Raw genomic sequence first — 22664 nt, forward strand, 5'->3', positions numbered from 1 at the left:
TCAAGGAACTAAGGTAAAATAGTAACATGAGGGAGAAGAAAAGAACCTGGGTGCTCTGTTTTTACAACATTCAGCACAGAGAGAAGCTAGGAGCACAACTTGCCAGCTCAATACAGTTAAAACGTTCACTTTTTTATTATAATTTTAAAATAATATTTTGTACCTATTACATACGGGAATATTACACATTGTCGTCCACATGCAGAAACAAGCAAAAGCGGAGTTTAAATGTTTCTCTACTGTAGTGTCATGGTAGCTCTGGGTTGGCCAGTGTCCCATAGGCTAACAGCCTCAGGCCTGCAGCCATTTGCTGGGGAAGGCGGAACTTGGCCCTGTTATAAAGGTGGTGGGTTTTTTAAAAAGGTATTTTCCCATAAATTTTGAGGAAGGCGAGAGAAGCTGGAGACAGCACACACTGCTACAAAACTCTTCAAAAAGGTGTGAAAGAGGCTCAGGGCAGGGAAGAGAGTGAGCACTGGGGTAAAGCAGCTGGAGGGCACAGCTGCAGCGACCAGGAGCGTGTCTTGGGGTGGGCAGATATGTTCAACTGGAACATACTCTCCCAGCTGCTCTTCCTTCCTGGTGAATGCAGGTGCCCCTAAAGCCCCACTGTCTCTCTTATTAGTCAGAATTGCTTCAAGTTTAAGAATGAGACACATTCATATGCGGGTCTATCTAAAGTTAGTGCATTAACTTGTTCTGCCTAGACACTCTGCTGAGGAAATGGCCTCAGTAGCTGAGCATGCACGATTTGTTCCCTCTTAAAACCCAGCGCTGAGTGTGCTAGGCCTCCAGGCACCAGGAGTTGGCTGACAGCCAAGCACAGGTAAACTGGGCTAACTGACTTCTTGAATGACCTAAAGTGAAAAGCCCAAAGACAGAAAAGAGGCCAATGGAAAAACAGGTTGGATCTGTAGCACTGCCTGCCTGTGATTGGCTGTCATAGCTGACATTCATACATACTGACTCAATCAGTTTACAGAGAATAACATTTGTTCTCCTGGCAGACACACTTTGGACCAACTAGTTTAAAGAAAACAAGAAAATACAATGCAGGAATTTAATAAATCCCCAAGCAAGAATCTAACACTCAAAACAAGGGCTGTAGCTAAAGGGCCAGCGGTGCCATTCGGCCTCAGCTCCTTTTCCCTGCAGGTGCTGGGCTTTAGATACATCGACCCTGCTTTGTAGCCTGGGTGGAGACCCCTGCGGCTGCCAGTGATACTTTGTTCATTTCTCTAGGGTCTTTCTGTTCTTTAAATTGCAGCATCTGAGTATTCACAATGAGATCCCACAAAAGCACATGGCGCCATGTTAACATGTATAAATTAAAATATTAACTCCATACAAAATGCAGCTTAACACCAAAAATAAATATATAAATTAGATGGCAAAATAAATCATTTCCATAGAAATCCCATTTTAGTCCTCTAGCAGCAGGCTTTTCAGGCAGCATTTTCTCTACACCAGCTGCCAGGGAACTGCTAGTTAGCTAGTGGCACAGATTAGCATGTCCCTGCCAAGCACAGCATAAGGACCTGGGCCCCCCCCCCACCCCCCCCCCCCCCCCCAGAGCTGGGCCCAATGCCAAGTACTGGCACTGACACAACACGTGTTTTGGGCTGTGGGCCAAGATTTTCATCACAGCTTTTTTATTTTATAGCCCCCCCAACTGCCTCGTGTCTCTGTCTTGCTAAAAAACATCCTCCCTGGTGCCATGAGCAGCCTGCCTTGGCTCTGCAAAGACCCATCCGTGACAGAGCAGCTGAGCACTAGTGCTTGAGCAGCCACTTCCACTGCCTCACGTTTATGGCCCTTCATGATCACATGAGCTGAGCCTGGAGCCTGAAAGGGCTTTTCCACCATAGCTTATATAATGCTCTAATTCATTACTCAGCAGCAATGGCGCACCCATGCCATAATAGCAAGAATCTGTTACGATGGCTATGAGAGAGCAAGACCCGGACAATTGCTCGCCGTGCTGGCCCATTCTGTGCTCGAAAGGGCGCACTCATGTTCCTTTCGAAGCAGCAGGGAAGTAACACTGGAGAAACCATTAAGATAATATTTCAAAAGGGTTTCTGGAGGGCTCTCTAGCCCCCCCAAAGCAGTCTCCTCATTTCCCCAGCTTCTTGACACCCTCACTTGTGAGCCGCAAGCTGCCTGACTGTACCACTAAGGAGTCAGGGCTCCCACATGTAGGCAGGGAGATTACCGTCCTGTCAGGACACTGATAAGCTGCACAGTGATCAGACCAATGCAACAAATTGCCTCTCCACTGCTGGCAGAACTGTCTACAGTGTGCTTCCTTGCCTGCATCCCTGCTGCCTCAGTTCCATATCCCTCCTCTTCCCCCTCAAGAAAGCCTTTGGTTCATAGGACACAACAGTTCTTAGGCAAATCCTGGACCAGCAGCGGCCAGCGTTGTCTTGAGCCCTTCTGTTTAGGTGAGTTGGGGGTTGTGCGTTTGGATACCCTTCTGACTGGGACCGTTCACGTGACAGTCCCTCGATGACTCCTGCAGTCACACTGCTGATGCTCAGAAGTACAATGTTAATCACTTTACAAGTGCGAAGCTGAGGTTAGCAGATTAGGAATGTGCTCTTTGTAGCTAAGAATGAGAAGCCAATGCTCCACCAAGCCAAATTATTCTTCATCACAGCTCCTCAACCATGGCAAAAAAGATGAATGGGTAACCTAGCAATGGGTGTCCAACAACTCAGGGCAGAAGCCTCTGGAATTAGACAAACACAGCAATGTGTAGTTGGAGTCCAGTTCTCTTTTCCTAGCATGACTCATGTTCTGAGAGCTGGAGGAATGGCCTTCTCTTTTTGTCAGGTTATTTCAGAATACTGACACCAGAATCCCTTCGCTCCTCTCTCACTCCCCTTTTCCTCTATTTCACAGTCTCTCTCCCACACTGTGACCATCCCAACTATCTTCATGCAGCAGCAGAGCTACAGGCCAAAGGAAACATTTCATGGTGCTACAAGCCAAGTGGCAGTGCAACCAGGGCAAGGGTAGGAGAGCAAGTGCTCGCAGCATCAAGGCAGCCAAATTATTCTACAGCGACTATACAGGCAGCAAAATAAACCAGGGAAAGAGAAGCTGGCCCTGGCCTGGTACTGCTCCTTGCATGACCTCTCAGTTCAGCATAGAATCTTAGAGACCCTCTGGCTCCTCTTTCAAAGCATCCAGTGTTGAGCTGGATGAGTCCTGGATCTCCTGGCAAATGGGAACCACATATAGACTAAACCAGAAGAGAAGAACTGGACTGTGATGAGATGGTATCTCTGTCTGAGTGCTGCATGGTGGTGGACAGCATCGAGGGATGAGAGCCAGGTGTGGCTGGGAGATTCAGAACTCAATTTTGCAGGCTGGGAAAGATTCATCCTGCATCACTACAGTGCTGCTGCTCGCTAGCACCATGATGTTCAGCTCCTGCTGTTTCTCATGGGTTTGTTGGTACCATTCTCGTGTCACCTCAGTGTCATGTGTTGGAATCAGTGTCACCTGGAAAAGCCAAAAGAGAAAACTGACAGCACTGCTACTCTCTGGTTTAGTGCACCAACAAATCATACCCACACAATTCTATAACCGTTACTCTGTCCTCATGGCCTTGCCTGCTGGTTTTTCCATAATTGTCTTTTAAATTATAACGGCCTCTGTACCATCTCTCTGTGCAGCATCCAGCCCAAGGGGGTCCCGGCCTGTTGAGGCACAGGCACTACCACAACATAAATAATAATAAGACAAAGGAGAACAGAAAGTTAAATGAGGGTGGGGAGAAGCTGTGCTGGAGAATGAGTTGGGCAATAGCAGCAAATGTGTGTTCACAAGGGCTCCAGTAATGGCTGTGGAATGACCGGAAAGTGCCACACAGCCTGTGTGTCACCCTACCCAGGTGCAGAACATGTCAGCTCAAAAGCCCTGGCATTTGAGGATGCGGTATCTAGCAAAGCAGTTTGGACAAATGCACGCTCTGCTCTAGCCCTGCCTGTAGGAACAGGCACTACCCAGCTCTCACTGAAACCTTGTAGGGAAAGGTGGGTATTATAAGGAATAGTTGTTGATGGTTTAAAGGAGCTAATAGGAAGTTATTATCAGAACAGCTTTAGAAATGTGATTTCAACACTGCCAGGGCGGGAAGTGGGGTGGGTGACCCTGTCCCTGATACCACGTTAGTGGGTTACTCTGCTGTCTTAGGGTTTACTTTCCAGCTGGTTTCTGCCAGAGGACAATTTCTGTTTCCTGCTGCAGAGGCAGGAGGAGTGAATGATCTTTAAGTGCATGAATCTCATGTTAAGGAAAGAGATTGTATCCCCCACCTTGTCTCCTCATTCCTCAGGCTACATTGTCCTCCCGCCCCTAGGCTACTGACAAACCAGACCACCAATGGCAGGGAAGGAAAAGAGGCTCCTGAGATTTCAGTGCCTGGTGCCTAACACTGTACAGTGAGCCAGTCCCAGTCCCATTTGCTTCCCTCTAGTGCACCATAATGTGAGATTTTTTGCACTGTGGATCAGTATGGTAATAGGCACATTCTCCCTAGAATTCCATGATAGAGTGAACATCACACATTCCTGGGGATTTAAGTCACTTACCTGCAAGTTCCCACCCCACTGGGACTTTCCTTCCAGAAGTGCATCCAGTACCGCACGGCTGGGCTCCCCATTGACTGGATCATTGCCACTCACAACATAGTATGAAGCTCGGACCCGCTTGAAGAACTCCAGGTCTGTGTTCTTCCCACTGCAGTGGTTGGGGATGTAGGCCAGGTCCACATAGACAGGGGGTCCAGGGAGCACAGAGAGACTGCTTTTGGGGCTACTGGAAACTTTGGAAAAGAGAAATCAGGGGCTAACAAAACCCTGAAGCATCTGGAATGCAGGAAGATTTCCTGCAGCTGCAGAGACTAAGTTAAAGGGTCTGGGTTGGCTCCTTCTCTCTGCTACTGAGAGAAAACAAAAGTGGATGGTCTGTCCCAGCAGTAGCACAGAAACCGGGTGAGAAAGGGAAATGTCTGCAATTCTTTAGTGCCTGATTGAGCAGCTTTAGGATCAGGTCCAGCATGGCCTTTGCTGCAGAAGGGAACCAAATTCCCCTTTATTAGCTTTGGCAGAGTCATTAGCCCAGTCACTATCTGGTTAAATAGCCCCAGTTTCGGTTTCTTAACCTATCTTGGCTATTGCAATATGTCCTGATGTCCTTTATCTGACAGCCCTTGGAATCTACAGTAACATCTCCGGGACCTCCTGCCTGGCTCTTAATGAGTCCTAGCAGTTCTTTCTGATGACTGGCTCACGTTCCTCATCAATATTTCTGCTCCTTCAGCATTTCCCATCATCATTTCTGCATCCTTCAGTCATTGGGTGAGAGATGTTCCCAAGCGCAGAGGCATAGAGTCATACACACATTTAGACAAGGACCTGAACATGGAGATATGTGAATACATGCATTCACACAGCCATGCCCATACTAGTACAGACACATAGCCAAATGCACACTGCCAACCATGTGCAAACACACATTCTAGACATATACACAGGCAGTATCATCTATGTAGACACTAGGAAATATGTGAGTACACACAAGTATGTGAATACAGCATGTGCATGTATTTACACACACACACACGTATTTTCTTCCATATGTCTCTTAGGCCTTTAACTCTAAAGTTCCTGTGGTGTTTGGGCTGATACATGAACTGTTCTGTCAATTAAAAAAAAAAAAAGTCTGAAAGGGAAGAAAGAAATGAAGAGGCACAATAAAAAAAACAAAAACCTCTGCCCCCATTTGCCCTCCCCACATACAGTATAATCTGTACTCCTCATTTTCTTTCCATAGCCAATTCATGGCAGCAGCCAGGCTAAACACCAGCATTAACAAGAGACAGATAGCTCAGGGAATGTACAGTGGGTACAGAATCTGTCCCTTCTAGCCTGCACATGTGAAGCTGGCTGACATCACTCTTGGCTAGGCATTTGATGGCCTGGTGGCTCATTACACCTTCTAGTGGGCAAGTGTCCATATCTCCAAAGCCACCTAATGACATAACCTTATCCCCTCCCCTTCGTTTGCCTGATCTTCCCCTTCCCCTCCTAAAAGTCTTTCCTCCTTCTCCCCATCACGTTTCTCTCTTGCTCTCCTTATCTAACCTCAATTGCCCCAGTGATTCCAGCCCATCTTATCTCCTGATCCCCACACACCTCCCTCCCTTACGCTCCTCCGGCTCTTTTCCCCTCACAATACAAACATGCTTTAGTCTCTCCCACCTTGAAAAAACAAAAACCCTAAGCCTGACCCAACCGGCCTCTCCAGCTGCCACCCTATCTCCCTTCCCGCCCCCCTTCAGCTCATTGAACCTCTGACTGCCAGAAGCTGGGACTGGACGACAGGGAGGGATCACTCAATAAATTGCCCTGTTCTGTTTATTCTCACTGAAGCATCTGGCACTGGCCATTGTTGGAAGACAGGATACGGGGCTAGATGGACCATTGGGCTGACCTAATATGGCTGTTTTTGTATTCTTACAAATGCACTGGTTATAGCGCCTCCCCTCCAATTCCAGCTCAGACGCTTTCCAATCCAGTTTCCACTCCCTGCACGCCACTAACTCTTTTGGCAGAGCCTCTAATGCTCTCTGCCCAGCCACAGCTCAGAACCAGTGCTCTATCCTCATGCACCATCATCTGTCAGCTGCCGTCAACACCATAACCAGGCTCTTCTTGACAGCTTGTCTTCCCTTGGCTTCTGTGACTCTGTCCTCTCCTAGTTCTCTAATTGCGCCTTTACCATGTCCTTCAGAGGAGCCTCCTCAGCCCCCTCTCCAGTTTTCCGTTGGTGTTCCACAGGGCTCTGTGCTTGGTGCCCTTCCCTTCTCCCTCTACGCCTTATCTCTGGATAATCTTATCTGCTTATACCACTTCAACTCCGATCCCTATGTGGATGACTCACAGAGCCACCTCTACTCCTGACCCGTCTGTTTGGCCACTCTAAAATCTCAGCCTGTGACCTGACATCTCTTGGGGATGTCTAGCCATCAGTTCAAGCGCAACATGGCTAAAACAGAGCTCCCGATCTTCCACCCCAAACCCTTCCGGCTACCTCCTATCTCGATCACTGAAGACACCACCACGCTCCTGCCTGTCACGCAGGTTCATAACCCGGGCATCATGTTTGGATGTCATCGCTCCAGGACCTCACATTCAGGCTAGGTCTCAATTTTGCGGATTCTTTCTCTATAACATCACTGAGCTACAGCCTTATCTAGTCACACAGCTAACAACTGTCGTCCAGATGCTTATCTTCTGTCATGATTATTGCGCCTCCCTCTCGCTGGCGATGATTAAATAACTCTTGCCCCACTCACAGCCATTCAGCCTGCCACTGCAGAGACCTCTTCCTTAGTCTGTCACTTTTCCCATGTCACCCCTCTCTTTGGATTCCTTCCATTGGCTCCCGTCTCTATTGCGTCAAACATAAGCTAAGGCCCTTTATGGCGTAGCCCCGCCCTACCTAGCAGTGCTTATTCGCTAGCAAGATGTTGACTCCTGCCTCCAATGGGTCCAGGATGCCAGCCGCCATCACCCACTTGTTAAATTTGCAAACATCTTTATGCTTCCTCCCTTGCTGCCCCTCATGCTTGGGAGGCACTAGCCATAAACAGCCATAAAACTGCCCCATGAGCTACCTTCAAATGCCCCCTCAAAACTTTCCTGTGCCAGGATTTCTACAAAAATCTTGACAGTGGTTTGGCTGCTGGTGTACTGAGACCACTGCCCATCATGGTGATCAATAATGTTTGTTTCCTTGGCCCCCTCCCCACATCTGTTTGTATCCAGCGGATGTTGCTTGTTTTATACTTAAATTGTAAGCGCTTTGGGGCAGGGACCATCTACATGTTCTGTGTTTGTACAGCACCTAGCATGCTGGGATCCTGGTCCATGACGGGGGCTCCTGGGCACTACCCTAATACAACTAATAACAGTTGGCCTCCATGATGGCACTCTTAGCAGAGTGCCCAAGGGCTGCATGGACCATGGAGACTAAATTTCCCTCTCAACTGCTTAAACTGGCTCCTCCGAGCAGGACTGAGACACAGTGGCAGAGAGTAGTGTGTGTGGGAAGCTTGCCTCTACACTGCACCTCTTCCGGGGATACAGAGAGGATTTCAGTCTCCAAGACTGTCAATCAATCTGGCATCTTCCACTGTGGGAGGAGACGCCAGGATGACCAAGGTCCTATACTACTCAGCTCCCCCCTGTAATTTCAGGAATTAATTGTGGCGGATACTCCTATCTAGTCTCTGTTCATAGTTATAGAGGGAAGGCAACATCTCTGCACCCAAATGAACTCCTAGTGTCATGATCAGTTCAACCCTGGAGAATGTAGTAACAGCCACCATAGTTAGGTGTCTTATCCCACTGTTAATATTGTAGTAAGGTGGGTTCTGCTAGTCCCTCTGAGACCAGAGAATTCCAACTACTGATCACCCTGTGGGGAACATACTCCCTGTGTGTATAACAGAATCTAAACATAAAGGGTTTAAATTACCAGATGTTTGGCTTCATTGCTACTGACTTTCCCTGCATTTTTTTTAAATCATTGCCTATCACAATCCCTCAGCACTTGCAAACTCACTCTGACTTGCTAGGAAGTGCCCATTAACTGCCACTCAGTGCCCTGAATGGTGCAGCAAATGCTTACATTTTAGTTAGTGCTTTGCTTATTGTTTAAGCAAAAGAGAATTCTCCTTTGGGGAGGGATTTCTTACCAGGGTTTGTTTTGATGCCATTAACAAGGGTCTTGCCCAGGTTGCTGTGACTGCTCCGGGATAACTCCTCCTTCTCTTCTATGTGAGAGGGCTGCACTAACTGGGTACGTGGTTTTGACTGCTTCTCTCCTCCATCTCGGTCTTTTTTTGCAGTGGTAGATTTTGGAGACCTGTCTAATGGCTGTTTCACAGGCGTGGGAGACCGCTTCCCTTTGACATCTAGTTTCCGGGCAGGCGATGATGATTTGGGTTTACTCAAAGGCTTCCTCACTCCTTTGCTCTTTTCTTTCAGATCCTTTTTGGATATTTTATCAGTTCTGCTCACATTTTGTTCATTTACCAGCATTTCAGGGTCTACCATGCAGACATCTGGATGAGGGGGATGAGGATGGGGATCTATCATTGGAACAGGTTGCGGATCATGGCTAGACCTTGTGCTGCCATGATGCGAAGTACCCACAGCTTTGTCTACTGGGAGGAAATCTGCATCTTCATCTGAGTCCATGACAGCATCGGCTGTGATGGATGGACATTCCTCTGTCTCTGGAGGGACATCAGAGTCGGACTGGGAGGTTCCAGAGTCACTCACTGATGTGGGAGGGGTTTCCTCTACCATCGTGGCTTGTACATGGCTACCAGTAATGTGGTGTGGCCTCCCCTTCACTGAAGGATGACCTTCATCCTGTGAGAGGTCACTGTCTTCAGAGAGGTCATGAGGACTTGGGTTGATGAATGATGGAGACAGCTCACCCTTCCTCTGTTTATATTCACAGGAAGAGAACTTCTGCCTATTGTCAGAGCTGGCTCCTAAACATGGCTCTCCCTCATGAGAAGCATCTCCGTGGTCCTCAGTTCTTCCTCCCCTTTGTGCCTCTGGAAAAAAGGGCTGGAAGGTATGCTCAGGGGACATCAGTGAAGAAGGCCGGCTCTGCCTAGCCATATCCTCTTCCCCCAAGGATGGTGACACAGTCCAGTCAGAATCAGGAAATGCTTTCTCATCTTTCACCTCTGCTGCACTCTGCACACTTCGGAAAGCTTGCGGACTTGTGCTCACTTCTGTTGGGCCATTGGCTGTGGCTGCTGCTTCTTGCTGATGAGGAGGAAATGATGTCAATACATCAGGAAGTGAGGTCACTGCCATAAGCATTTCAGTGACACGTGAGTGTTGTTCTGGGCTGGCTGCACAACTTTGCTTTTGTTTTTCTGTGGACAGTGGTGACATCAGTGTACTTCGGCACTCAGTTCTGCATGGCAGCGTGATATCTACATCACATGTGAATGCAGAACCACGGTTCTCAGCAGACACAAACCCTTCAGTTTCAGCTGGATATGTTTTGACAGAATCAGCTGGAATCAATGGAGACACATCCCACAGGCTCCTGGTGTCTGGCTCTGCTCCTGCGTATGTAGAAAGCATGTGGGAGTAGAAGCTTTCTGCTGTCGTGTGTCTCACAGGGGTAGTAGCTTCAGGTGAGGCATCCTCATAGAGTCTGGGACAGTCATCTTTTGCCTGCTGTTGGGATGCAACTTCTCTTTCCACAGCCCCAGAGAACAACTTGTCTTCTTTATATGGGCTCAGTGGTGAAAAGCTAAGGGAAGATGAATCTACACTGGTATCTTTTTTAGAAACCTCCAGGTACTCATCTTTCTTCCCCTGGTCTGAGGGCAAAGCATCAGGAAATTTTAAAATAAGAGATTTGTCCCCTAAGTGGCCTGATGAGGATATCTCATGTCTAAACACAATGGATGGCTCATGTTTTTCTAGAGAGGAAAATTCAAACCCAGATGAAGAGAAATCCATTTCTTGACTTTGCAGTGCCAGACCCTTTTGATGTTCCTCTTTCACATACTTAGCAGTAGACTTTAAGCAAATATCTTTGTCTTTGTCATAGCCCTCAGAAGCAATCTCTGCATGGTGATAATCTGTTACTAGAAAGGGTGCTTCCTTTGGGGACTTTTCAGCATCTTTTCCCTGTTGCAAAGAAATTTGGCTTGAATAGGACATTTCTGATGCCCAAACATCTCTGCATGTATCTGTCAGGGTACTGTAGCTAGCAGTACCTGCCTCTATAACTGTTGCTGTTTCAGTTTTCTCAACTCCAAGTTCCTCTTTCTGCATTGGATCACAAGGGGAGGAGGCAATCGATGTTGACAAATGAGACTCTTGGTGCTTGTCCTGGTGAGGCGGCTCTGATATCTGGGCCATCTCCATTACTGAAATGTCTGCATACACTTCCTCCTCACTGACTTTTTCTGGTGCTTGGGGAGGGCTGGGCAATTTGGACTCCTTTTCAGATTTCTCCTTTGCACCTTTTTCTAACTCTGAGTCACTGGTGCTCTCTTCTCCTCGTCCTGCTTTCTCGTAGTATAAGTCTTTGGGCTGAGGCTCTATTGGTGACAGAGATCTCTGCTCCTGGCTGATAGAAATTATGTTTTCATCTGGATGAGCATCTTCAATGTAAGGAGCTCTTTTTTCTTGATAAAATGCATCTATGGTGTGTGTACGAGGAGTGCACCCACTGCTTCCAGGAGAGGAAGGAGGCAGGGTCAAGTATGGTTCTTTTGGTGTGGCAGTTGATGAGCTCAGCCCATTCTGTCCTTCCTGCATTTCCTTGAATCTCAAGTCACTGGGCATCCCATGCTTATCTGACTCTGCCAGGGGTGAATATCTTTCATGGATGTCTGTGTACGCAAAGGAAGAATCCACTTTATCTTTGGGGGAGGTTGGGGATGACAGCTCCTTTTCAGCAGAGGTGTAGAGGCAGGACTCTTCTTCTTTTGCAGAGATGTGATAAAGTAGCTGTTTCTGAGACACAGATACTTTCTCTGTCCTAGAGGCCACAAGTGTAGGCTCCAGCTTTTCCTTATCAGGGTGACCTAGGTTGTCCACATCCTTCAGGATAAGGCTCGGAAGCCCAACTCCAGACACAACTACCTGTTCATAGATGTCAGCATACTGGAAAGTCCTCTCATCAGGGTAGGGAGTTGGTTCCCTTTCTTCCTGCTCTAGCTGTTTAGCATGGTCGTCTCCTGTGGATGCACAGACCTCTTTCTCAGAAGGACTGGAAGAGGTCCGAGTGCAAGACTCTGAATGATATTCCACTTGGCTGAAAGAACCCATGTCCTCAGAATGGCCTATGATGTCACTGCTGCTTTTGGGATGATATGGTCCTGAAAAAGAGTGCATGCTGTCCTCTGACGCTGCATCAGTGTCTTTTTGGGAAGCTGCTACATATTCATATTCTGCTGGGCTTGTAGAGTACAGAAGAGCAAATGCTGATGCACTCTGCTCTTTGCTTCCTCTAGGATCATCATGAGCCTCAGTGGATTTGCTTTCAGCATTCTGCTCTATGTCTAGCATGGATTTAGAGTCTGATGTTTCTTGGTTCAAAGCATCAGCATCTGATATCTCCACTGTGGCCCCCTGCAGAACTTCAGCCTGCAAAACTGGTTTGCTTTGGTCTGTCATGAAATGTTTTTCTAGTTCTCGTGTACTTGTGTCCACCTCCTTTTCTAGAGCACTAGATGATGCAGGCAGAGGAGATACTGTCAGTGCTCGGTCTAATGATTTAGCATATAGATCCAGGACTGCTTTCTCCTCATGATCCAAGTAGGAGTAATCTTGTTTAGATGGGAACAATGATTCTTCCCTTCCTTTTGCTGCACTTGATGGTTTGACCTGTTTTTCTTCTATACAGACAGGCTGAGAAGATGGGGTTGCTCTAACTACTTCTGATTTTTCAGAAGAGGTGATCTCAGTAGGGGCAATTTCCATTTTATTTGCTTCCAGTGAAAGTCCTTTGTCCTCCCACAGTGCAAATTCTTGTGCTTCTGTGGAATCTACTTTGAAATGTCCAGCTTCTGTTTCTTGAGGTACAGGCTTGTCTTCACCATGACAAAGATAATCTTCCTTCTTAGGCAGATAGCCTGCCTGCCGGGGGGCATTTTCTTCCTGGAAATATCCATATTCAGAGTCTGAAGTTTTCTTCTCTACTGTTTCCGAGGCATAACCTTCATATGCCATAGAATATATAATCTTTTCCTCTTCTGTTACGGTAAGAGAAGATTTTTTTTCATATTCCTGAACCTCATCCAAAAAAGTGCTCTCTCTTTCCTTATCATACTTCTGTTGGCTTTCCTTACTTCTTCTCTCTTCCATCTCCTCTGGAAACCACACTTTCTTCTCATAATTTAGATTTTTCATATAAATATCTTCCATTTCTGGAGATTTTTCTTCTTTAGTTTGTGTCTCTTCCATGAAATCACAAGATTTGACATCTTCAGAGCAAATGTCTGAGGACTCTTTATCCTGAATTCGTCTGGATTCTGTGAAGTGTAAGAACTTCACATCTGGAAAAGTTTCTTGAGAGCACATTTCTAAAGCTTTTTCCCTGGCCAGGCTCATTTCGGTTAAAGAAAACAATCTGGTATCTTCTGGAGATATTTCCGCAGAAGAAATGTCTGTGGGTAGCATATCTTTAGTTGGGCTGTGTTCTGGGCAAAGAGGGAATTTGGGTTTTTCTTTAATGATATCTTTGGCAGGAGTTTCCATTGATTTTTCACTTGTAGCTGGGCTCTGCTGCATGAAATGCAGGGGTATGACAGCTTCTGGGGAGAATTCATTAGTGGATGTGGCTAGAAATGTTTCTTTATCAGGGCTCTTGTCTGTAAAAGTAAGAGACTTGGTGTCTTCTGGAGAAGTTCCTTTAATGAAAATGTCTGGAGATGTTTCCTTACCAGGACTCTTTTCAGTGAAAGAAATTGATTTGGTGTCTTCTGGAGAAATGTCTTTAATGAAAATGTGAGTAGATTTTTCTTTTTCTAAGGTATGGCCTGTGAAATATAGTGGTTTCTCTTCTTCTGGAGAAGCTTCTCTAATGGAAATATCTGAAGATTGTTCTTTACAAAGACTTTCTTCTCCAAAAGAAAGTGATTTGGAATCATCTGGAGATATTTCTTTAATGGAAATTTGTGAAGATTTATCACTTTCAAGTTGGCTTTGTTGTGGAACCTCAGCATTTTTGGGAGATATTTCTTTGGTAGAAACTGGCTCTTTAGCTGTGTATTTTGCAAATTCTAGTGAAACGTCTTGCATCATTTCAGTTTCTTTAAACTCCGCCTCCTTTTCTGGCTTTGAAATAATGTCAGTGCTGGGAATGTACAGTTTGGAATCATCCTTTTCACTAATTTCAATGGTTTCCTGTTTGTGATAAGAAATGTGTAGCAGCTGTTCCTTTCCAACGGGCAGTTCCTGCTTTTCATTTCTGGGAAACATGGACTCCATAGGCAGTAGCCCTTTGCTAGCTAAGCCAGGCTTCTCCTGTATAACAGAAGGCAATTCTTTTTCAGGGATATCGTTAGCCACAGGTGCCTCAGCTTTTTTAAGTGGTTCAAATTCACTCTCTGCTCCTTTTTCTACACCAGAAGTTTGTCCTTCGCCTTTCTTTACAGAAGCATTTTCAAATAACTCCGCTTCTACAGTTTCCAGTTTCTCTTCCACAGGGGACTGATGGAAAGGTGTGTGTCCAGCACTAGTGGGGCCAGATTGTGTTGGAGATGCCATCTTGACTGTGCTATCATCAGGACTTATGCATCGTTCCTCAGCTTCTCCAGAACTGGAGTCTACCTGGGAAAGCTGTGTTTCCTCTGTGGATAATAGCAACATGGACGCGTCTGTGCGGGATTCAGTTAAAACATCAGCCAGGTGCCCTTGTTGAGTAAACAGCTGGGCACCATAATGCCCTCTGAGTTTCTCAGGCATCTCAATATTTGGAGTCTCATCTTCTTCTTCCTCTTCTTCCTCCTCTTCCGCCTCTTCTTGCAGGCCCTTCTTATGAGCTTTGAATTTTCTCTCTCCTTCTGCTAATGCCTGGAAGTCTTCAGAAGGTGGAGATTTAAAGCATTTGTCCTCCTCTAAGGAGGATGTTGGAGAGATTGTGCCAGCAGAGGGCACATAGTCTAGGCCTTGGGTGGCTTCAGTCCGAGAGGAGGGTATGCTGTTTACTGTGTCCAGAAGTAACGAGCTTTTGCCAGTCTCTTCTGTTTGTGGAGCTGTTATGGATGCAACAGACTGATCTTCTGCTACTGAAGTGGCAAAAGAGGAAAGTTTGTCACATTCTGTAACAGACGTGGCAGAGGACACATGCTCCTCTTCAGCCAGTGGGGCTGCTACAATGCTTGTAGGATACACAAGGATTTCAGATTCTTGGCTGATGTAGCCCTTGGCAGCAATATCAGTAGTGGAGGTAGCTTGGATACCATGTACTGCTTCAAAAGAGCCTGGGTGATCAGGCACAGAAATATCATATGCACTAACATCATACTTCAAGTGTGGGATCCTCTCTTCCTGTTCGTCATGTATTTCCTCATCAGAAATGGTCTGTTCAGTCTCTGAGTAGCCAGGGATGGTTTCATCCTGGATGTATGAAATGTGTTCTGCTGTGGCGCCTGGGGGGACAGGTGCACTTCTCAGGTAGGACTCCTCCTTAGTTACCTCCTTTTCAAGTAACTTACTTTTCTCACCGATTTCCTCACTGAACTCTCTTTTCTTTTCTTTAGCAGTGAATTTTGTGCCCTTCTCCTCATCCTGGTGTAGCTGATAGAACTCTTTAGTCTTCACGTCCTTTTCCTCTGTGTATTGTTGTTCTGTTTCTTCCAGTTCTGCCTTTTCTATCACATCCTCTCTCTTTTCCTTCTCACTTTCCTCACTTGTATCCATCCCCTCAATGTACTTTTCACAAGTCTTCATTTCTCCTTCCCTCTGCTTTCTGTCCAAAGATATTTTCTGCTCTTCTTCCTTCTCTTTGAGTTCTGGGGTCTGAGCTTCTCTTGCTGCTGCTTCTGTGTGTGTTGGTACCTGCCCTCTCTCATCTTTGTGAACCTCTGGTAGTAGCTTGGCTTCCTCCTTTCTTTCAGCTTTTTCTGCAAACTCTCCCATCTCAAGAGGTTCCTCCAGGGCTGCTCCTTCATCCTCAAATGTTTCAGCCTGTCCTGCTCTCACCTCCAGCTGATGGACTGGCTTTTCCTCACATGGCAACTCTCCTTCCCTATCAATAGTGATGATTCTCTCATCTGGGGAATCTAGAGGAGTCATCTTCATCACGATGTTCTCTTCCAAAATTAGAGCTTCATCAAGGTGACCCTGAGCAGTCATCACAGGGACCCTCTTTCCTTCAGTTTCAGGTCCTCTCATGACTGCATCACTTGCTTCAATATCAGTCATTTCCTGAGCCACCTGCAGCTCCACCTTCTCTTCATGATTCAGCTCCTCAAAGTCCTTGGTCAGGTCCTCTGGTGAAGACAGGACTAATCTCTGCACAGCCATGTCAGCCATTCCTGGCTCTTGCTGTACAGGTCTCTTCTGCACTGGTGACATCTTCTGTTCCAAAGGTGCTTCCTTTTCAGCTTTGACTCGGGTTTTCTCAGTTTTGATTCTACCTGGAACTTTTGCCTTGTATAATGTTTTCCTCACTTCTGGGGTAAACGGTTTTAAGTCTGGTTTAGAAATTCTTTTCAGGTCTGGTTTGGCTTCTTTCTTTGAATCTTTTTTTTCTTCTTTCTTTCCATCATCTTTTTTAAAGTCCTTTCTCTCTTTCTTAATCTCTTTCTTTTCTTTGTCCTTCTTCTCATCCAGTTTAGACACTTTCTCTTTGAGGTGCTTCTTGCCAATCTTGTCTTTGGTTAGTTTCCTTTTCTCAGCTTTGAGGGCATCACTTGATTCTGTCTTTATCTTTTCAGGTTTAGCAGGTTTCTCAGGAATTTTCTCAGTATGTTCTTTCACTTTTTTCTCAGTTCTAGCCTCCTTTACTATCTCTGGTTTTATCTCCTTAGCCCCATCCTCACTTGCCTCTTCTTTTCTGGCCTGCTTTGTTGCAACTGGCTTGGGGGAAGATTTCAGACTCTCTTTGCTGTCAGTTCGCTGTTTAATCTTGGTCGGCTTCAGAGAAGGTGGAGGTAGGCCAGAAGACATATCCTTCTGAGTAGCTACTGGGTACCTCAGAAAATCCAGATGCTTGAGCTTCTCAAGACCTTCCAATATTTTATTTTGTGGAGCATTTCCAGGAAACAAAACTCTTACTATTTTTTCTGTTGGGCTTGCTGGCAGCCAAACCACCAGGGCTGTGATGGAGGTCAGATAGGGGACAGAAATCTCACCTTCTTTCCCATTTGCTAGAATGATGCCAGTCTTTGCTTTGCTATTCCCAGCCCATTTCTGCATTAGAAACTGCATCTCCTTACTGTCCTTGACAGGATTCAGAATGTACATGTCCAACTTACCAACCCCCATCTTGTGGAACAGAGTAATGGGCTCGATGGTGTTGCTCACCACCCTGTAGAGGGGCTCTGATTTAATGCCGAGTTTATTCAGGTACTGCAATGTCAGGCAAGCCTCTTCAATGCTTCTCTTGACTTTCATGGATGATTCAGGCATCTTAAGCTTTTCAGGAACATTAAAAAAAACAACCCCAAGTTCTGGAGAGATGAGGTTCTTCATCCAGTCACTGTAGTTGGTGGAGCCCTGAGATTGCTCCTCATCCTGCTCAGCAATCTTCCTCTGCAGAAGCCCATTAATGCCAGGTAGGTTGTCTGCCCCAATGTGGGTCAGGAGAATGGAGTCAATTCTGTCCAGATGCCTGACCAGCTTCCAAAAGCAGGATTTCCTCTCAGAGCCACCATCCACTAGGATGTTAAATCCATTGACAGCAAACAGAGCAGAGTCCCCTCTCCCACCGGGGAATATGTAGCAGCAGGGCTTAGACAGTTTCAGAAAGCCTCCAGAAGTGGGAGGTTCCAGAAGATCAAATGGAGTTGGCACATCCACAGTCTCAGAGACGTACTCTGCAAACTCAGAGACCCCATCCATCTCAGGCAGAACTGGGTCAGGGTTCAGTTTCAGATTAATAAGCTGCTGGAACTGGGGATGTCCAAGGTTGCTCCAGTCTCCCTCTCCCAAACAGGACACAGTGAGGGAGGCCTTGTTATCTGGATCAGTGTTGCTGAGAAGCTGGGCAACCTATTGAGACAGACAAGGACAATCACAGTCAGACACAGTAGTGAGACATTGCAGCATTTAATTTTTTTTAAAGCAACGATTAATGTGGGACCATTAAGGACTCCACTGACATATTACAAAAGAGGCCATGACAGAGGGCAATGCCAAGCTGCATCACTCCTTCAGACAGGCACAATGCCTCTAGCAGGCCCCTGAAAATGCAGCTGTTGGGCCAGCTTTGGCCAATGTGAGGTATGGGCCAGAGCCTGGGCCTTGCTCTCTCTCTTTCAAAGCCTAATGCTACTGAGGGGGGGGCCGAGCCAGGATGAGCTCTTTTGCTTCCTTAATGTCAGGACTGCAAGTCTGACTGGCTCTCATGCAGAGCAGAGACACAAAGGGAGGGGCTTCCTTGTCCTCTCCCTCCTGCCAACAAGGGCACAATCTGCCCCTAATCATGGGGTGTGTAAAAGCAACTGTTTCCTATTGGTCTGGGAATCCTCTCCCTCAGCCCCACTCTTTCCAAAGCACACTCTCGTGGTTTCCTATCAACTCTCACTGGCTGGCCATTATCCCATCTTCTTCTTCGAGTAATTTCCCAGTTTCCTAGTTATTGAAACTTTAGTTCCTTGACTCTGGGATTTTCTTTTCTACTCAGATTCATTGTCTCGCCTGACCCAGATTTTAAAAGGCTGGGACCCCATTGCTGATTTGGCAAGTGTGGGGATCTATCATCTGATTAAAAATATAGAGACGAGAGTTAATATCTGTTTCAGGAGTCCTTAGAACTATGCAGATATGCAAATATATTGACTAAAGTCATATTAAAAATTAAACAGCTTATATTTTATGAATGTTAGTGATAATATTTTGCATGGGGTGCTTTTGCCTAAAAAGACCTTACTCAGCTGATGTCTTGACAATGTGGCCCCATGAAGGAATGGAAGCAAATAGTCAAGTTGAGAAAACCAAGAGAATATATTGAGAAAAATAAACTCTGAAATCCAGATTTCCAGGCCTATACATGCAATTACAGTGATTGTGTCCAGGCGGTCAACCTACCATCCTAGCCAGTTAGCTGAATGTCTCACTACCACAAATGCACATTCAAATCATGTGCATACAATTTTGAAAATGTGGGCCCTAGTGCTTAGTGAATATTGCAGCCAGACCAGAGACATCTGGAGCAGGGCTTGAAACCGTCAAAGACACAAAATAGTGTATCTGAGTGGCAATGAGAATTTTTTAGAGAGGGACTAGAATACAGCTAAATAAATACTACATTGCATTTCTAATTATCCAAAGATCTCAAAGCTTTATACACACACTAATTAACTCTCCCAAACTGTAGAGTGAGTGTGTATATATATTACATTCACTGGATAAACAGTAAAACTAAGGAAGAGGGTCACATTTTCCAAGGTGGCACATGATTGTGGTGGCTTCAATATTTGAGTGCCCAAGCTGAGATACCTTAAAGGGACCTGATTTTTAGAAAAGTCAGATCACCTGACTTCTGGAAATCAGGCAACCCTAAGGTGTCGCAAACTGGGCACCCAAAAATTAAAGCACCCCCAAATCACTATGGAAAATTTTGACCAGTGACTTGCCCAACGCCCTATAGTAATTTAGTTCAAGAACTAGGAGAATCGAGAGCCAGGCTTCTGACCAGCATGCCAGGGCATCTGTGCGCTGGAAATGGAGCCCAGGCCCCCTGGTCTCTGCCAGCTGGAGGTGAATCCCTGGATTATTATTCATACTCACCTCTGGATCTGCAATTATCTCAGCAAATTTCTGATAAGTGAAGGTCCCAGTTTGCAGGATCAGGTCTCCTTCTTGGTCTGAGCTCTGACCACACAGGAGCAGTAGTTTGTGGGCAGATGAATCACACACCAGCGATCGAACCTGTTACCGTAAGACAGAAAGTTGTCAATGCTCAGGTTTGGAGTTCTATGGTTCTCTGGGTTTCTCATCAGTTCCACAGTCTCAACTAGTGACAGAATCCAGAGAGTCTAGTCTCTGGTCTAGAGCAGTAATATGGCTAAGTCATGCTAAGAGTTCAGGCCCAAGTAGCTGGTCAAAGCAGGGCTTTTCTACATAAAGGCTGGTTGCTGTAGAGACAGAAGCACTCAAAGATGCCTCTGCTGCCTGCCTCACCCAGCTCCAAGCCAGGCTGGGCTTTTCAAAAAAGCACAAGGGAGTTAAGTACACATGTTCCTGAAGCCCTTTTGCAAACCCCACCTCCAAAGCAGCTGCATACCCTTGCTCCCAATCCTCAGCCTCTCTTTGGGACAAGAATCAACAGAGGCCAGGGATAAGGAGAAGTTTCCAGCAGCAGGGTGTTGACAAAGCTTGCTCCATTCAGGAATCCCATCCAGCTCCACCGTCTCTCACTGGCTGAAGCCCTCCCTCCTTCCTGGTAGAAGAGCTTCACAAAGGCTCTAGAAATTAGGCAGTTCCCAGGAATTAGCATTCTTCCACAGGGTTAAGGTGTGGCATGGCACTGGCATGTGTTCCTTTAGCTAGAAATAACCTGGAACATATGGTAATGGGTGCAGCATGGATCTTCCTGCTGGGTAAGCACACCGGGCACACAGCCTGGAACTAATTCTGCTGGCTGCATACCAAGTCTGGGAAAACTGCTCACGAAGGGTGGGAAATGCTCTATTAATGAGCTAATGCTTTGGCTGCGCTTGGGTCAGCATAGGCAGAACCGCTGATGTGGAGAAAATGCCGGTGTCGTCCCATTGCAAGAGGCCGTTCTTGGTCCTTACCTCAGAAACGATGCTGTCCACATTGGGATTTACCAAGATCACTGTCTCCAGAGTCTCACTCCGGTGATGAAGGGTCCTTTGGCCTAGGGAGAGACAAGGGGAATAGAAGGGAGGAAAAAGCCTGATGGGGTTTTGCCAACAGCTCCGCCCCTAGTGCGTCACTTTGCTGCAGACTTTCCCCTTCCCCTTGGTTCCAAGGCCTCATGTCATGTTCAAGGGTGTAGTTTAACTCTCAGCTTCTAACAGGCCAGGGTCATGCCCTTTCCACACAAAAACAAACCAGCCTTGGTCTGGCCCAGCACAGGTTGCCACCCCAGAGCCCAACACTGTAGCCTGTGTGGGCTCTCCCCTATGCTCATAAAATGCCAGCCGGCACTGGGGCCTCACCTGCCCACTCATGTTGTTATCTAGTTTCAGTGCAGTTGCCAGGGAGATGTAGCTTGGGAAGGTAGCCAAGTTGTGGTTGCTATGGGGCTCTGAGAGCTAACTAATGGGAGCTGACTCAACTGTGCTTGCCCTTCACTGGGGACAATGCAGTCCTTGAGGGGAATTTTTTGTCATTCTCAGGAAGTTTTCTGACTCACAGTCTGACTTAGAATCATAGAATGTAAGACGAGAAGGGAGCTTGATAGAGCAGCTAGTCCTGACCCACCACACTGAGGCAGGAATAAGTATTATCTAGCCCATCTCTGACAGGTGTTTGTCTAACCTGCTCTTAAAAACCTCCAATGACAGAGAACCCACAACCTCCCTGGGCAATTTGTTCCAGAGTGGGCCAAAGCACATGCTGAAGTTAGCAAGCGGGATTAATTTCCCTCATCCTCTGTAGCTCAGTGTGATTTACCAAGGTTAAATTAGGTGTTATCTGGAGTTCTTTGAGATATGTAGTCTCTAGCTCTATTTCACTGCTGGTGCCCATGTGCTCCATGCACCTAAGACTGGAAGATTCTTGTTAGCAGTTCCATTGGTCTGTACTTGCACCCCACTCCTCCTTGTGCTCCAAACCCAGGGCATAAGGGTCAGCATGGACCATACACTCCTCTAGTATCCTAATTAACCCTTGGAGAGCCAGCAAAGGGGAAGGAGAGCGGGCACCCCCCTCTGACATTCTGCGAAGGACACAAATAATCTAGGCTATTTCTGAAAGGGTCTTTTGCAGGTAGAATGCCAATCCTTGCACATCTAGAGAGAACAGCTTGCTATCCTCAGCAGAGGCATGCAGTTTTGTGAAGAAGACAAGTAAGCAAATAGTCTAATTTAGATGGAATTCCAAGGTCACTGTGAGGGTGAATTTCAGGTATAATCACTAGGAATCCCTACGGAAGATCATGTTAAGTAGATTAGTCATAAGAGCCTCCAATCTCACCTACTCTTCTGGCTGAAGTGATGGCCACCACAAAGCGACACTTCCGACTCCATGGGGAGTGCTGTTGATACCCAGGATCTCGTGAGTGACTCTCCCTTCCCCCTCATGCGCTGGACGGCTGGTGTGGAGATCTCCCATGAGAGAATCAGGGATTCCAGGCCTGAGATGCTAGCAGTGCCCTCAGAAGCAGTGTATCTATCCCCAGATGCAAGGGGAGGGCATGAACTCCTTTTTTTTTTTTTTTTTTTTTTGTTCACCCCTGTTGGGGGTGGGGGGGGGCCACCCCTTTTTTTTTTTTTTTTTTTTTGGCAGCACCAATGACGATGGTCTTTGGTACCAACAACTCCTTACCATGGTGTGATGGTGCCATCAGTGTGGGAACTGTCCACTTTCATTTCTCTCTCACTGTATTTGGGACAGTCTCGCTCTTGTAGATAACACTAGTTTTGGGATGCTGTTGCTCTTCAGAGCCAAGAGATTAGTACCACGTTCTTTGTGAGCTCCTGAGATGCAATGTCTCACCTGACTTGGAAGGTGTCGGCAAAGAGGTCTTCTTCTTGGATGAGGACATGGAGGGGGATTTCTCTCACTTCTTGGGAGAGTGTTTCCTATCCATCTCTTGCCCCTTTTTTTGAAGAAGTTCTTAGTTCTACTCCTATCAGCCCTGGAGCCAGAGATCACTGTGCTTGGAGGGGTGCTACTCAGTTTCTCTGCAGAATGTACTGGGGGGGGGAGGAGGGTGGGTCTGATGGACCAGAA

At 46.6% G+C, this 22664-nt stretch overlaps 1 protein-coding gene across 1 annotated transcript; it reads right to left on the bottom strand.

Moving 5' to 3' along the window:
- Positions 1-2096: 2096 nt before the first annotated feature.
- Positions 2097-17654, bottom strand: MAP1A (microtubule associated protein 1A). The gene is made up of 3 exons (XM_026648430.2): positions 8777-17654; positions 4605-4837; positions 2097-3513 (listed from the first exon to the last, which is right to left on the bottom strand). The coding sequence occupies exons 1-3, from the start codon at positions 17637-17639 to the stop codon at positions 3358-3360; spliced, it is 9252 nt and encodes a 3083-aa protein (XP_026504215.1). The 5' UTR covers positions 17640-17654; the 3' UTR covers positions 2097-3357.
- Between the last annotated feature and the right edge of the window lie 5010 nt (positions 17655-22664).

Source organism: Terrapene carolina, unplaced genomic scaffold (genome assembly GCF_002925995.2).
Source record: "Terrapene carolina triunguis isolate 2854851 unplaced genomic scaffold, T_m_triunguis-2.0 Scaffold67, whole genome shotgun sequence".
In the NCBI taxonomy this organism is placed as follows: Eukaryota; Metazoa; Chordata; order Testudines; family Emydidae; genus Terrapene; species Terrapene triunguis.